Below are 16,507 nucleotides of genomic sequence, written 5' to 3'. Positions count from 1 at the left end.
TGGCAGCTATGGTCCCAGCTGTTAGTCACTCAGGGTGCTCCTAACATGTCTGACTACAGCCAATTAATCGTATTTGACCAATCAATTGACCAGCATGACAACCCTATAGTATGCATAACTCTACCCTCATCTGCGTCAAACCAATTCTAGCCTAGTTTCCCTACCCCAAAATGACAACAGCTTTCTAAGGCTTAAGAAACCACTACGAAATGCTTGGCATTGGCTTGAGGTGTTATGTATGCAAAGTGTGTACTCTGACGACTGCCCTACCCCTTTCACCCTTCTGCAGCCCCCTGTAAATGTGCATTCTCCAGATGGATGGAGCCAATCTTGGATATAAATGTTATTTATTATGCTGTCAAAAGTTCAGCAAACGAAAGGCTCAATAGATTAGTTAATGCAGCACCCTCTGCTTATATCACACCAGCAGAACGGAATCACCATCTGTCACTGAGAGCAATTACCAAGACCATCAATTATATGGGAGAAAATGAGGTTTTCACCAGTTCATCCACACTACATTTTTAGGCTAAGCTGGAAGGGGTTGGGTAAAGAGAGGCTGGTTACCTGCAACATTCCTTTTGCATCTTTACTAAGACCTCGGGAACGCCACCTCCGGTGTGTTCTTTTTTCCTTTTTAGGACTTTCAAAGGGGATGCCCTTTAGAACAGCACACGGGAAAGAGAAGAACGGCATTTATCACAAATCTAGGAAGAAAGCTAACACCATGACCGAACAGAAGTAGCAATTTCCACAACTAACCTGCATGGCATTTATGGCAGGTGCTGAGTATGTCCTGTGGAGAACTTCCATGCTTTGCAGAAGCTGGCTCATTTCCAACAGATAGTTATGACAGTGGGAGAGGTCTGTTTGGAAGAAAAGAGAGGATTTTCAGTGCTTTGTAAAAGAGAGGGGGAGGGGAGAGGGAGGAAGAGGTTATCTATCCCTCCATTTATCAAGTGTATGCACAATGTATCTTTCAGCAGAACTCTAATGGTAACTGATTACTAGGTAATTCAGAAGATATGAAGGATGTGCCTGGCTGTCAGTTACATTCTGATCCTGCGGTTACTCTTCCAGGATTTGCTGAAGCAACTATTAAAAGTGAAGCTTACGAATAGGCGGGTAGAATTTTAGCACACACAAAGCAGTGGAGCAAAAACATACCACGGCACCTATGAAATATATGATCCATGTTTTAAAGGGTTGCATTAGCGTTTCCAGGGAGAAAAGAGTTTAACCAGCATCTTTGAGCATAGGATCATAGAGTTGGTAGGGGTCCCCCCAAGGGTCATCTAGTCCAACCCCCTGAAAGGCAGGAATCTCAGCTAAAGCATCCCTGACAGATGGCCATCCAATCTCTACTTAAAAACCTCCAAGGAAGGAGAGTCCACTGTCTTCTGAGGGAGTCCTGGCCCTCCTTTATTCCATTTCTTTAGACTAATAGCACCATAAAGCATTGTTCTCACTGTAATTATTAGCTTCCTCGAGGGACTGGATGAGATTGTCTGATTCTTAATATGCAGCTAAGTTAGCACTCTCTTACAAGAATGTAACTGAAACAGCCCTATCAAAAATCAAAGCAGTAAAACTGAGTGACATGTAAACAAGACTGCAGAAGATGTTCCACATAAACTAGGCTCTGGGGGCCAGTCTTTCTTGAACGGTTGAATTTCTCCCTCCCTCTCCATCCCCACCAAAAAAACCAAACAAACCCATACACACTCCATTAGAAAACAGAGGCTAGGAGAAAAAAAGTATTTTAAAGGTAGCTCACATGCCTGACTTAGTTGCTTTCTCAAAGAGAGCTCCTGAGAGAGTTTTGGGTAGGAAAGCAGAGAGGAACACAATAACAGAAGATGCTGGCAGTACTCAGACCCCAGTCACAGGAAGAAAAATGGAATATACCCCAAAGTACATAGGAACAGGATTTATTAGACTCAATGCGTTTTGGAACAAATCCTTTCTTCAGGGGCATTCTAATCGTCCTCCATCTGTTCTTCTCAAACCAAGGAAAGGCTGTAGCTCACTGGCTTAACTCACTAGAAGGCTGCTGGCTATGTTCCTAATCTGTTCTGAAACCAAGTTTCAGTTCCTGTGCACCTGCATGTCCTCTCGGCCTTTCTCCCCATGCTGAGAGTACTCAACCGCACGTTCCTCATTCCTTCCCAGCCTAAAAAGGACACTAGCAACAAACATTTGTGATACACACACACACACACACACACACACACACACACACACACACACACACTAGCTGGACCAGCCACGCGTTGCCGTGGCTAATCCCTGTGACTGCCACCACCCTGTGTCAATCCATGACATATCCCGTCTCCTCCTCCCCCCACCCAGGCGAGTCAGTACCTCCATTTGGCCTAGTCTGTAAAGGTTTCGGCCTAGTATGTAAATGGCAGCTGAGGTGCTGTTGAGAGGGAAGGTTCTATAGGTGTAGTACCAGTGTAGCCGCTGCTAGAGGGCGCTGGTTTGCAACCTGGTTCTTTTCCCAGCATGCACTTTTGGGTGAGTTGTGTGTTCTGTAACACGGGGTTTGGGGTTTTTTACGTGGCGTAGGTGTGACATCTGTCTTAGCAAACTTTATAAGATTAATCTCACGGTAGCATGGGACGTTGTGTGCAAATTTGAACGCTATCGGTCAAGCGGTTTCGGTGAAAAGTGGAAACACACCCACATGCCATATATACTTTCACAGTGAGGAGTCCTGCAGCTGGGGTGAGCTGGAGCATAGTGCTAGGACAAGTTGGGAGAGCCAGTGTGGAGTAGTGGTTAAGAGCGGTAGACTCGTAATCTGGGGAACCGGGTTTGCATCTCCGCTCCTCCACATACAGCTGCTGGGTAACCTTGGGCTAGTCACACTTCTTTGAAGTCTCTCAGCCTCACAGAGTGTTTGTTGTGGGGGAGGAAGGGAAAGGAGAATGTTAGCCGCTTTGAGATTCCTTCGGGTAGTGATAAAGCGGGATATCAAACCCAAACTCCTCCTCCTCCTCCTCTTCTTGCCCTGCAGTTCTCACCAACCCTGATCAATAGCTATGCTGCCTAACTTATGTTTTGTAACACCTCTGACAATATCACCTTTAGCCCAAGGAACTCCAGCCCAAAGGCTGTAAAGGAAACAACCCCCACCCCCATTTTCATTCCCAGGGGGTACACACACACACACACACACACGCTTTACACATCTTTCCACCACCCATCTATGTCCCACCTAGGAACAAGTTATTTCAAACTCTCCATTTGAACTTCAGTCCCCTGTTATTTGCAGTCCAGTTCTTTTTAGAGGCTGAAGCAATTGACAAGGCAGGTGATAGGCTCTTGAAATGGAGAGGAAGAAAAGAAACCCTAACTTCAGAGCCACATGGTCTATTATCAAAGCTTGCTTTAAAAATTGCTTTCCAAGACTTTAAGGCGGATGTTGCATCAGGACAGAGAACCTTGAAGAACGTCCTGTAAACGCTAAGTAACTTAAAAGTATGAATTTCTACTACAGAAAAGTTACCTTTTGAACATCTTTCCATATCCTCCGAAGACTGCAGCCAAGGTGGGATCCTTGAGTCATTGTTTGAGCAGGAGAATGACAAACTACTTCCAGTCTGCAATGAATTCTGCTGAGTCATGCTGCCTCGCTGTTGCGTGGAAACAGGATTACATCATCAATAAAAATATTCCAGTAAAGGGAGAAATACTTTCCATGGTTTGTTATGGTGAATGACACTTAAAAGCAAGTACAGACATTTAACTTCCGGTGGAAAAGGCTTCGCAAAAGCAATTTCCCCAAATAATAAAGCTGCATGCATTAAAGCAGGGATGGGAAACCTGGGGAGGGGGCTGATAGGAGTTGGAGTCCAACATCTGGGGAGCCACAGGTTCTCCATCCCTGAAGTAAAGCTCAACCTGCACCATTGCTAATCTGCAGGTTGGCTGAAAGATAAAGTATACCCAGAGGCCTTGCCCTGCTAAAATAACTGAATTTCAAGCTAAATTCTTACATACTAGTAAAGACCCATTAATGTTGTCATTTCTACAAGCCAAAAATGCAAATACTTCCCAACTGCTTCACCATTGACATTTCCTATCAATGGCCATCAGGCTGTTACAGACATTTGGGCAAAGAAAATCCATGGTCTGTCAGGAAGGCAACTGGACAGTTTCTCTACCTAAATGACCAGGTTGTTGCCAGAACAACGAGAAGTGAGGAAAGTGAACAACAAGAATGAGATGAGCTATAGTGCACTTTGTATCCAACCAAACGCCACAGAACAAGGCTAGCCAAATTGGTGCGTTCCAGATGTTCTGTACTCCAACTCTCATCAGTTTCAATCAGCTAGGACAATGAGCAGGGATGATGGGAGTTGTAGTCTGACAATGTCTGAAGGGCACCATGTTGCTTATCCATATAAATACTCATCAGGTCACACAGCACATAAAGAGGGCATGAAAAGTGGCCCTTTCTTCAGTTAATGTAAACTTAAACTATGCTGCTTAGTATCAATTGACTTGGATGAAGCTTTGTTTCGATTTCTTTATGTTTTATTTTGAAGCCACCAAATTCCCAAATCGCCACAAAACACTCAACCTTTGTTGACATTCATTCTTTACCTCCACTGGCACTGGAAAAAGAATGAGCACCACAGTGGTTTATTGAGAGGAACATATTGCATTTATTCCTCAAGTATCAACTCTATTTCTTGTTGTATTCTGCACACAGAGGTCAGACCAAATTAAGCCCCAAGGGAAGCCCATCATCTGCCATTCCTGTGGTTTCTACCTTTCTGCTTGCCGTGGATTCCAGAAAGCCTGTTACGGAGTCTGTAACAGAAGCCGATGCTGGAAAGAAATGGTTGTTGATGTCATGCGGAAACATGGAAATTTCATTTTGACGATACATTCTATGATGGCGTAGCTTTGCTACCCATTCATCAAAGACTTCCTGAGATTTTGCCTAGAGGAAAACAGAGGTTACAAAAACAATAGTTATATTTTTCCACATTGCTACTACTACTACCCAGCATAAGTGGGATGAAAGATCTCATTTATCTTCCCTCAATTGGTTCAAAGTCCATACTAAATGAATAATTCTGCAGTCCAGGACTGCTTTGCCAGCTGGAAAACCTACATAGGAAGCAACCTGCTGGGCCACACCTATCAAGGCCCAACTAGTCTAGCATTCTGTTCTCACAGTGGCCAGAAACAGGTCATGAGCGCAACCCCACTCTTCCTACAACACTCCTTTGAACTGAATGACAGAGGAGGTTTTGCTGCAGCAGATGGAAGGGAGTTGTCCTAGTGAGGTCCTGGTAATTTGATTCTACTTCTCAGCCTAGTGATGGAGGGGATGCAGGAAGGACAAAAGGCAGTGAACACAGTGCTCTATGGTAGCAAACAGGGCCTGGCACAGGCATCTACAGAACAAAGGGAAAGCTATAGGCTAAGTGTAGAAGGGGTGACACAGAGACCATGTCCTGTTCCAAATAACCAATCAGACCAGCGAACCAAAGTTAAAGTAGCAACGGATTCTACACCAAAATACTCAGCATTTCTTTTTGAGTTTGCTATATATGCAAGTTGTATTCTGTACTGATCAACACAAATTCTTTGGACCGAAGTTCGAGTCTGAAGTTCCTGGGCAGCAATTTGGATCCCAAGTCCAACTTAATTATTATATAAGTTCATAATGATTTAAAACATATCAAATACATCACACTCTAGTCACGCATAAAACAAAAACAAATCAATGTCTGTATTAAGGCAGAGTTTCTTATATGCAGCCACTGGGGCACTACCCCATCAGCCAATTTTGTCTTGTATGGCTTGTGACTCAGTTGCAGCTCCACTTCAAACCATTATTCCTTTTCTGTGGGTTCATCTGGAGCCAATGCTAAATACAAATTCCAGCTTCAGGTTCCATCCCCCAGGGTTGCTCTGATCAAAAGGCTTTTAAGAAATACCCTACAGCTAAAAATTGATAACATAAAGTTAAACTGTATATGTATCTTAGAAAGCAGAGCACTGAACACCATGGGAAAACAGCAGGAGCAACTGCAGAAGCGTGATTTCCCTTAGCTACACACATATTACTGACGGGCAAAATAGGTTCTAGTTCCCTCAGTCCAATCACTCCTCTGAAGATTAAAAGCAGATCTTCTATAACTCAGATTTTCTGATGCACCATGCTGCAGCATACTACACTATGCCCATATCCTTTGATATATAACATCCTTTGATATTAACATGCAAAATCACAATCGTTCACACTAAAAAGCATATAATAAGCTTTAGCCTATTAATAATAATTTTTTGGCACCATTACATACTTTAAATGTACATTAAACATCAAAATAGTATTAAGTAGTTAAAACTATGCTGTTCTTCAAACTTTATTCTCATGTGTGGAAATTCAAGTTAAACTATTGATTTCAGTCACATACGACACTTTCGGTTCAAGCTTAGAGAAAGATATGACCTTGCACCAAGTTGAGACTAAGATTGCATTTTAAGCAAACTAAGTAAATAGGGCAAAATATAGCAAATTCAACAGTATTCTGGGGAAACAGATGGAGATCTCTAGGTTGAATGCAATCTTTTCCAGCACCAGAATGACATTCTGATATTACTTAACAACAGGATTACCTTTAAATGATAAATGTGTTCTTCTGTATCCAAATCTATACATTTTGTTGACTTCTTCACGGACATCACCGAAAGCCCAACATCTATACACCCATGCAGCTTCCCTCGTGCTATCTGTCAAGAGTCGTTGAAAAATAACTATTTCAATTCAGGGAGAGGACAGCAAAAAAAAAAAAACACAACCACAAATAAACCCCAACTTCCCGGATTACCTCTTTCTGCCTACTGATATCCTTGTAAACAATCACTGATTTATTTCACAAAAACCTGAGCAGACATCAAATTAATTCACACGACATTTGCACAATGTGTCTTTGGGGTACTCACGTCAGCTGGGCTCTTTGCATACTTCAAAATCCCTTTATCCAGAAAGAAGCATCTCTGTAATACAGAGAAAACTCTTTTAGTCAGGAAGTGTAAGACAGTGCGACTGTTCCTTGAGGAGCTGTAATACTCCTTCGCCCAGGCTTCCAACAAGGGCACCAGACTAAGTGACTTAAATGTTAATGGAAACAAACAACAATGACAGATGTCCTCACCTTGTGCCAACCTTTCAGAGGCCATTTCCTCTTTTTCAGCAGGTAGCCTTCCTGTTTCTGTGGTTCCTGCGTGTAATTCATGGCTCCCCGCAGTCCTTCTACAATTTCCCAGCTGTCCTGTTCAGAAACAAGGCCCAGAATATATTAACCGTGTGGTTTCCCCACTTTTGTCAAATGAGAGGACAGTGACAAAAGCAGCAACTTTAACTTGCTAATGGCAGGCCAAAATCCCAAGCAGACTGGGGTCACTTGGGTTTAAGATGGCCGCCCCACTGGGCTTCCAGATTGAGTGCAGCTAATGCAGTCTAAGTGGGCTGTGGGTTGAACTGTCATTATGGACAGAATACAAAAGGCGCCTATAAATCCATTTGTTTGGAGCAGTCTTTGCCAACCTGGTGTTCTGAACTACAATTCCCATCTACCAGCATGCCAAGTAAATTAAACACTTTTTAATATGCAACAAATGAAACAATAAACTATACTGAATGGTTACAGGAGCAAGTCTAAGTAAGCCTTGGAATAGGGCATGCCCCCTTCCTTTTACTCCTCAGGCACAACCAGGAGGGAAAGTCTGGAAGTTTTTGTTTCTGTTTCCACTTCTGCACAGTTAAGTGAAATGTGAGAACTTGTGGGCCTTTCCGCACTTATCCTTTGTGGTGGTCTAGTTGCTGTTTGGTCTAATGTTTTTAAGAGTGAATTTGTAGCTGATGGTCTGTACCTTTGGCCACATGTTGCTGTTATTAGAAAGGGACGAGTAAATATTTTCTTTCTACAATAGTAGGTTGTGCCTGAACTGAGAAACGTTGTGTGGCTCCAGTCACACCCCTTACATACTCTCATATTCCTCTGGTAAATGTCAGAATTATGAACATGTCCAAGGAATATCACTTTTGTGGCTCTTTTTTTTAATTTAATTCACGGTGTTCTGGAATTCTAATAGTATAGCAGATAAGAAGAGGAACTATTATGTCTGGTGAACCTAGTTATTGTGAGGAATATTGTCCGCAGCTAATTTTTGCTCTTATGGGCAAAACTCTGAATCATTATCACCATCTCAGTCTGCAATCTCTCTCCTCTGAACTGAGCCCATGAACTGACATCTTGCAGCGTCATAGGGAAGTGGAGTGAAACAGATGTTTCGCAAGCCATGCTCTCCAACCTTACCTCCACACAAAAACTGGGGCAATACTTGTACACAAATGGAAACTATTAAGAATTGTAGGTCGGGAGAAAAAAGTGGTCTTTGTTCCAGAACACTAGATGAATAATGATGATGTCATGTGGCAGTGTGCTAAAAAATCTGGAGAGAAGAGCAATTATACCTCTATAACTGCAGAAAACCCCCTGTGTCTAATCTAGTTATGGTCTATTAAAACGAACAGGCTTCATAAACCATGGTTTGAAATTTCTTTATGTTTGGACATTGTTTTAATGGACCATGATTAAGACTAACCATGGTTTGTCCAAATCTAGACATTCTCTAACTTCATAATGGTAATCTGTGGTTTGTCAAAAAAAGAAGAAGCAAAAGCTTCTGATCTGCCACTTGTAGTTGTACCATAGAAGGAAAGCCTGCAACCCTAAAGATTCATAGGCTCATTTCCATAATGAATGTACAAACACAGCCAAAGTATCATGAAGTACATTAATATAGCAATAACAGGAATATTTTAAATGTTATTATCAATGCAACAACAATGATCATTATATGCTCTCATGGTAGTGTGATTATTCCATGCTAAACTATCTCTTGTAATCCCATCCTCTCCTACCATATGTGGTATTTTGTGCCCAGAAGATCCTTGTAAATTTTTGAATATTTATTACCCATTTCCCTTCCCCCGCTTCTGAATAATGAACAACAACAAAGCCTAAAATGCTCTGTTGCCTCAAATGAAATATGCATGCTTATTCCACATTTTAGAGCTGCAAAACAGCAGGAAAATGCATATGACAACATTCAGAGCCCAAATCAAACCCAACAAGTGAGAAGGCAATGAGCAATAGGAGTTAGTGAACTGATCACATTTCAAATTGCCAACAAACTTTGCGGAAATGTCAGTGGAATAACTCCCAAAAGGTAAAAATTAGTCACCTGAAACCTTCTCATCCCGGGCGAACGGTCCATTTTAAAAAATAATAATTTATTTGCTGTAGTATTTTAACACTGCAAACCACTGTATATAAATGCATTAAGAAGTAGTAACAAAAGAATGCTAACATTAATTTCACAAGATAGGAGGGAACATATTCATCATGGAAAACAGGGACAAATCACTGAAAGTGGTTTGGAAACTGCAAGGCCAAAGGCAAATCCTCTCGGCCACCTGTCCTTGCCTTCTTCAAAATGGTAATTTAATCTCGCAAAGGATTTGATAAAGCGAAATGAAATGGCACAAATGCTTTGTTTGATTCGTCAGAGAATCTCAGGCCTGCAGACCCAGTCCCCACGAGAGAGGCAGATGGGCCTCCTGGAAGGGAGCTTCCTAGGATGGGTTAAAGGGGAATAGGAAACATTTCCATTCCAGGAGCTGCCATGCATGAGGGACACAAACCTTTTAAAAACCAGGAAAACTGCAACATTTTGAGCAACTTGTGTTCCACTATCTGAAGTCTAACCTTTTAATAACACCTCTGAGAAACCCCTCTACAGTGGTACCTCTGGTTAAGAACTTAATTCGTTCTGGAGGTCCGTTCTTAACCTGAGATACCACTTTAGCTAATGGGGCCTCCTGCTGCCACCGCGCCACCAGAGCACGATTTCTGTTCTCATCCTGAAGCAAAGTTCTTAACCTGAGGTACTATTTCTGGGTTACTGGAGTTTGTAACCTGAAGCGTTTGTAACCCGAGGTACCACTGTAATCTCATCGGTTTGCCTGGACCAGAAGAAAAGCCTGTGAGCAGCAAATTGAAAGCAAAGAACAGCTAGAACAGCTTCGCATCAGAAACATGTTCCTGGAGGACAGTTTTCTCATTTTGCGCTTTTATAGTCTGGCGCAGGTACCAGAGCACAAAACAGATCCTCACATCTTCTCCAGGGAATGGTGCATGTACACTTAAAATCAGGGCTTCTCTCGGCAAAATTGCAAAGAAGGGCTTTACACGGGGGCGAAAGTAGCAGTATAAATGCACACATTTTCAACGGACATGTGGGTATGGCTGTCAGATACCTGTGCCAGAACGCGTGGGACATGGCCCTCAGAAATAAATGGCTATACTATAGTTCAGAGAGGGCCATTTTGGCTTCTCCGTCAACTATTTTGCTGTGGAAGGAGGGGAAAAGGAAAAAAAAGACTGCAACTCAAGAGTCTTTGTGGATGCTTGAAGGTTCATATTTCATCAGATTTCCTGCCAATGAGCCTTTTCATTAAAACTGACAATACCTAATTAAAATGGGACTGAGGGGGCAGATTACCAACTCTCAGCAGACAAAAGGTATGGCGTCTGTCACATGGAGCCTGAAGTATCAGTCATCACAGAGGCAAAAGATATCTAGGTATCTGAAAACATGCATTATAGGCTATAGAGCAGCAGAGGACTATTATAAAAGCAGATCTGTTCTTTAACAACAACAACAACAAAAAAGAAAGTCACAAAACCAGGCTCCATTTCTGTTAAAGATAGAGTTGCTCTGCATGAAAGCAATCTCTTGAAACCTAAAATCCTGCAGTTAAAGACTGACTTCAGGCCAAATGATGCATGACCTTAACAGGGTAGTTCTACCCTTGAGTGCAAGATTATGCACACACATATACAATGATCCCCACCCTCACTAAGCATTTAAATCAGTGTCATATCATGTTAAACAATCAATGCTCCCCCACCACAAAAAAATCATGGGAACAGGACTTTGTTAAGGATGATGTAAGTTGCAGGGAGACCTCTATTCCTCTCAAAGAGCTACAATTCCCAGAGCAGTTTAAAAATCAATTGCTTTTCTGGGAGGACTCTGGCAACCAGCTAGCTGAAGGGAATAGAGGTCTCCTAACATTTCCCCACATAAATATATAATATTTAGACTAGGACCAGTGTATGAAACCTGTGATTACCTGTACAACAACTGATTACATTAAAAAGAGCACAATTGCACCAAATTGTTTGTTGTGGGAATGGAAGTGCTTCACTATTTAGATGGATTTCTACACTAAAATTAGCCAATATGATACATTATAAATTGCCTCTTCAGAATTTGAGTTCAGCTACTAGCTGAGTGCCCCATACAATCGATTTAATCTCACGCTGAATACAATGAATCTAATTGCTGCTACTAGGCAGCAAGACTGTAGGAATATCTGCAGGTATTCCTGGCTCCTGGATGCAAGGCAATGGAAATGGTGCCAAACATCCCAGATGAAATTATCAGAAAATCAAACCGCCATTAAAAATATTCATTTAGAAGCATGTGGGATTCTAGGACAACAAGTAAGGTTCATGAAATAGATCCTAGCACTTCACGATGAGGATTTCAGTTCATGTCATTTCTGCTGGGAAAATTCTCAACTTGCAATATGCAATTTGTGGCCAGAACTACTAGAGTTCACATTCCAGAAACATATCTAACACAGCCCAACATTATACAACCTCTGGAAACATCAGGCTGAAGCCCGGAGGAAAGTAAACATTGCTCCAGCCTTTCTTCTTTCACCAGCCTTCTGCTCCCTTCACCATGCATATTTGATGTGTTAGGAGACACAGAAGATACCATATGGATAATTCTATAATTGCAACACCCAGTCAGTCCAATGCTGGACCAGAATTACCAAATTGTATTGTTGTTATAAGGAAACAACTGGGGAAAACTGGCCTGCAAGCGCTCCAGTTGGAGAACAGCCTTTACCAAAGGTGTCATGGGCTTTGAAGAAACTCGATCTCAGGACGCAAGGGAGAAACGTGCTAAGAGGAATGCACACTTGGCAAATCCACAACATGATCAACTCCTGCCCGGAAACCAATGTCCCCACTGTGGAAGGACGTGTGGATCCAGAATTGGCCTCCACAGTCACTTACAGACCCATTGTTAAAATCGTGTTTATGGAAGACAATCTTACTCGGCTACGAGTGATCACCAAAGAAAGAAAAAAGAATAAGGAAACACTACAAACTGTTGAAATGATTCCCTGCCATGAGATGAGCTGATGGCCAAAAAAGGTGATGGCTAGAAACTCAGATGGCTTTTAAAAGGATTGTACAAATTAATGGATAACACATCTATCAATGCTCATTATTCATTATAATTAAGGTGGAACATTTGTGTACTGAAGGATGCTAGGAGCCAGCCCATTCCCCATATTATCTCCATCATGTCCTATGTCAGGCTTCCTCAACCTCGGCCCTCCAGCTGTTTTTGGCTTGGCCTACAACTCCCATGATCCCTAGCTAGCAGGACCAGTGGTCAGGGATTATGAGAATTGTAGTCTCAAAACATCTGGAGGGCTGAGGTTGAGGAAGCCTGTCCTATGTGTTAGCTTATGTAGGCATTTAGCCAGTCACTGATAGAGACAGAATGCTAGACAAGATGGATTGCTGGTGTGATCTAATAAGACAATAATAGCCCATTTTCTAAAAGCCCTGGATGATAAAATGATATTAAATGCAATAAGCTAGAAGCCACCCAATTTCCAATGCACAGTATGCATATTGTGTAGAAGCCATATTGAAAGAATGAAGCAATGAAATAGAATAACTATCAGGCTGAAATTTTCTCTTACAGCTCCTTGAACATACCAGATGACAGCGCCAGACTTCTGTCTAGAATAAAACACAGTCTGCTGTAGTGAATATTTGCAAGTGCCAAAAATAGAAAGCATCTTTGTGGGGGAAGACAGGGTTTTACATCAGCAGCACCAACATTTGTTACAGTTCATAAAATTGGCACAAATGACTTTAAATTTAAATTTTCTTTTTTACTCCCACCAGAGCCATTGCTACGTTTTCTCTCTGGTACCACACATGACCCAAATATTCTCTATATTGTTCCTTTTTATCATTAGTATACACTCTTAAGCATCTATGGCTGTAAGAACGCTTACTTGGAAGTAACCCCATTGAACTCACTGGGATTTAGTTTTGAACAAAAGGGCACAGGACTGATTTGCTACTTTTCATTCTGCAGATCAGCAAAGTCACTGACTCTTAAATTCAGAAGACAGTGGCAGTAGCAAATATTGCCTTGCATTAGTAGCAATTGTTACAGTGAACTACAATAAAGAAATGGAATCCACCATCAGAATCTTCCAAGTGATACAAAAAGTTTAGTCAGAAGCCAGAGTTGGTTTTATGAGTAGCCAAGGTGGAAGGGGAAAGGGGTAATAAATGGATACGCAAACAGTAATAATTCGAACAGGGTCTGGCTCCCTTCCAGTATCCTGCCAACAGTAATTCTTCCAATTCACATCTAGCACATTTCTGGAATATAAAAACATCAGCAGAGACAGCCACAATTCTTGCATGTTACAAGGTAAGAATTCTCCACAGACAAAACATAAAACACAATAAAGCTAAAAAGGTCTGCAAGTTAAGCTGAAATAAATCCCAGTGTAACCAGATGCAAATCCCTTGGGTTTCATATTTACTGTCCAGACAGCGTTCAAGTTCTATAGAAAATCTAAAGCAGATCAAGAGATACTCCAGTTACAAAAGATGAGGCTGCTGAAGAGGCCAGAGATCATCTCAGCTGCAAGTCCTGGAAGACCTTGCAGGCCTTTTCCCACCTGACTGTGGAGGGCGGGGCCCTGACTGACTTCAACTACAAAAGCTGAGGCTCCTTAACAGACTACAGTATTGAGCTATTGTTGCTGTTATTAGTATTATTTTTTGTCTCTTTATTTTAGATCTTATGACTTATGTGGAAATGGTTCAATTTGGTTGTGCACTTTTTGATGTTTGAATTTATTGTTTCCCCTTCATGGATCACTGCCTTGTCATGGCGAAGGGGCTTGAATAACTCCAAGAAGCTATGAGCTATGCCGTGCAGGGCCACCCAAGACGGACAGGTCATAGCTGAGAGTTTAGACTAAATGGGATCCACCTGGAGAAGGAATTGGCAACCCACTCCAGTATTTTTGCCATTAAAAGTCCGTGGACATTAAAAAGGAGAGGCTTTGAGAAGAAATTTCCATGGCATGCTCTGGTTCATGGGGTCACGGAAAGTTGGACACGACTAAGAGGACTAAACGGCGATTTATTGTTTATGTCTAATTATGCACAGTACTTTGTAATATGTTGTAAGCCGCCTTGAGCGTGGTTTTAACTTTCGAAAGGCGGCATACAAATAAAATGATTGCTTGCTTGGTTTCTGAGTGACATGAAACAAACTCTGCACTCCACCTTCTATAGTAGGGGGGCGCATCTGTTTTGGATAAAGGCAAATACTGTACTGAAGAGGGTCATGTTGGGGGCATTTGGACTTCTGCTGAAGTGAAGCAGGTTATCTCTGAAGCAATCAGAAGCAAAGTGGGCCATCCCTAAAGCTTTGAATCAATTTCAGAACTTAGGATATTGGGCAGCTGTCAAAACCCCAATATAGGAAGACATACATGGAGGCATGTGATGAAGGGGGGGGGGGAAGGTTGCACTAAAAAAAAAAAGATTGTAGGGAAGCCCACCACCCAACATGAACCCCACTGCCCAAGGATCCTTGCTGGGGTGTTAGCTTTCCCCAGCTCCAGCCATTTACAGGGATGTAGCCTGTATTCCCCCCTTCATGGATCACTGCCATGTCGTGGTGAAGGGGCTTGAATAACTCCAAGAAGCTATGAGCTATGCCGTGCAGGGCCACCCAAGACGGACAGGTCATAGCAGAGAGTTTAGACTAAATGTGATCCACCTGGAGAAGGAACTGGCAAACCACTCCAGTATTTTGCCAAGAAAACTCAATGGACATAAAAAAAGGAGAAGCTTTGAGAAGAAAGTGAGAGTTTCCAAAGCATGCTCTGGTTCATGGGGTCACGGAGAGTCGAACACGACTAAACAACAACAAGCCTGTATTTTCCTCTTTCGTGACTTCAGGGCAGCTCCTGCCTGATCTCACACTGGCTACTCTCAAAGTAGTGGGGAGACATCTGAAGTTTGAGGAAGGTAGAGCAAAGCTTTGCCTTGGGTTCAAAGCAAAGTGGGGCATCTCTAATGTGGGCCGAATCAAAGACGCCTCTGATCCAAAGAAGGTTCCAATGAAGTGATTTTAAGATATTTTTCTTCCATATGCCCAAACCCTATCTTATGCTTACAAAATGGTATAAATAATCACCATCAAAGAAACTTATTATTTCATACCCATGAAAGATTCTTCTAGCAACTCAAACGGTTGTGGCCACAGCCCAAAGTCATCAGTTATGCACTAGCAAAAGAACAGTGTCATCAAATGATGGCTTGAAAACAATGGCTTCCCTCTAAAAAAGGTAGCTAAAGCAAGGGTGGTGGAGGTAAACTAAACTAAAAGAAGTATTCAGCTGTACCTGTAATCCCTTGCTTGCTCATAAATATTGCAATAGAAACATGACCTCGAGTGAAAAGAGCAGGAATGTCATGGGAGGACCAAGAGCTAAGGTTTGGTTAGTTGGAGCAGAGGTTTTCAGCCTTGACCAACTACATTCTTTCTGTGGCACCCCTGTGGGGCTCAGGAGCCCAGTTATGTCACCTCTTGGCTGAAGAGCAGGCAGCCTCTCACCCTATTTTGAACACCCTTCCAATAATAATACCGTGTTTCTCATATTATAAGACATGTCTTATATTTATTTTTTCCTCAAAAAAACACACTAAGGCTTATTTTCAAGGGATGTCTTATTTATTTCCTCCTCCTCCTCCTGCCGCGGCCGGCATTGCTGCTGCGCCTATCACTATGTCTTATTTTCGGGGTATGGCTTATATTCCTTGAATGCTTAAAAATCCTGCTATGGCTTATTTTATGGGTATGTCTTAAAATATGAGAAACAGGGTAATAATAATAATAATAATAATAATAATAATAATAATAATAATTTATTATTTATACCCCGCCCATCTGGCTGGGTTTCCCCAGCCACTCTGGGCGGCTTCCAACAGAAAAATAAAACACAATAATCTATTAAACATTAAAAGCCTCCCTGAACAGGGCTGCCTTCAGATGTCTTCTAAAAGTCTCTTTGACATCTGTTGGGAGGGCGTTCCACAGGGCAGGCGCCACCACCGAGAAGGCTAGTGGAGCATTCCCTCCTCTCCTCTCCCCTTCTCCTTCAGAGTCCTCTGGGCAGCTGCCGTCGTCTCTGAACTGTCCCCCCACCCTGCCTCAAAGAGAGGTGCCTCCTTACTCTGCCCCACGGGGCCTAGGAAGCCAGCCCCAGAAGCAC

The 16,507-nt window shown here is 42.3% G+C and overlaps 1 protein-coding gene across 10 annotated transcripts in view; it reads right to left on the bottom strand.

Moving 5' to 3' along the window:
- Positions 1 to 16,507, bottom strand: part of OSBPL3 (oxysterol binding protein like 3) — a 103,906-nt gene that overhangs the window by 48,004 nt on the left and 39,395 nt on the right. For all 10 annotated transcript variants that reach the window (XM_088653492.1, XM_060280714.2, XM_060280717.2 and 7 more), the window contains 7 exons: positions 7,185 to 7,301; positions 6,973 to 7,026; positions 6,646 to 6,759; positions 4,784 to 4,957; positions 3,515 to 3,641; positions 763 to 866; positions 568 to 660 (listed from right to left, as the gene is read on the bottom strand). In XM_088653492.1, coding sequence (XP_088509618.1) covers positions 568 to 660; positions 763 to 866; positions 3,515 to 3,641; positions 4,784 to 4,957; positions 6,646 to 6,759; positions 6,973 to 7,026; positions 7,185 to 7,301 — 783 coding nt within the window. The remainder of the gene's footprint in view (positions 1 to 567; positions 661 to 762; positions 867 to 3,514; positions 3,642 to 4,783; positions 4,958 to 6,645; positions 6,760 to 6,972; positions 7,027 to 7,184; positions 7,302 to 16,507) is intronic.

The sequence above is a fragment of the Zootoca vivipara genome, chromosome 11 (assembly GCF_965207765.1).
Source record: "Zootoca vivipara chromosome 11, rZooViv2.hap1.1, whole genome shotgun sequence".
In the NCBI taxonomy this organism is placed as follows: domain Eukaryota; kingdom Metazoa; phylum Chordata; class Lepidosauria; order Squamata; family Lacertidae; genus Zootoca; species Zootoca vivipara.
This window is presented reverse-complemented; position numbering and strand designations above follow the sequence as displayed.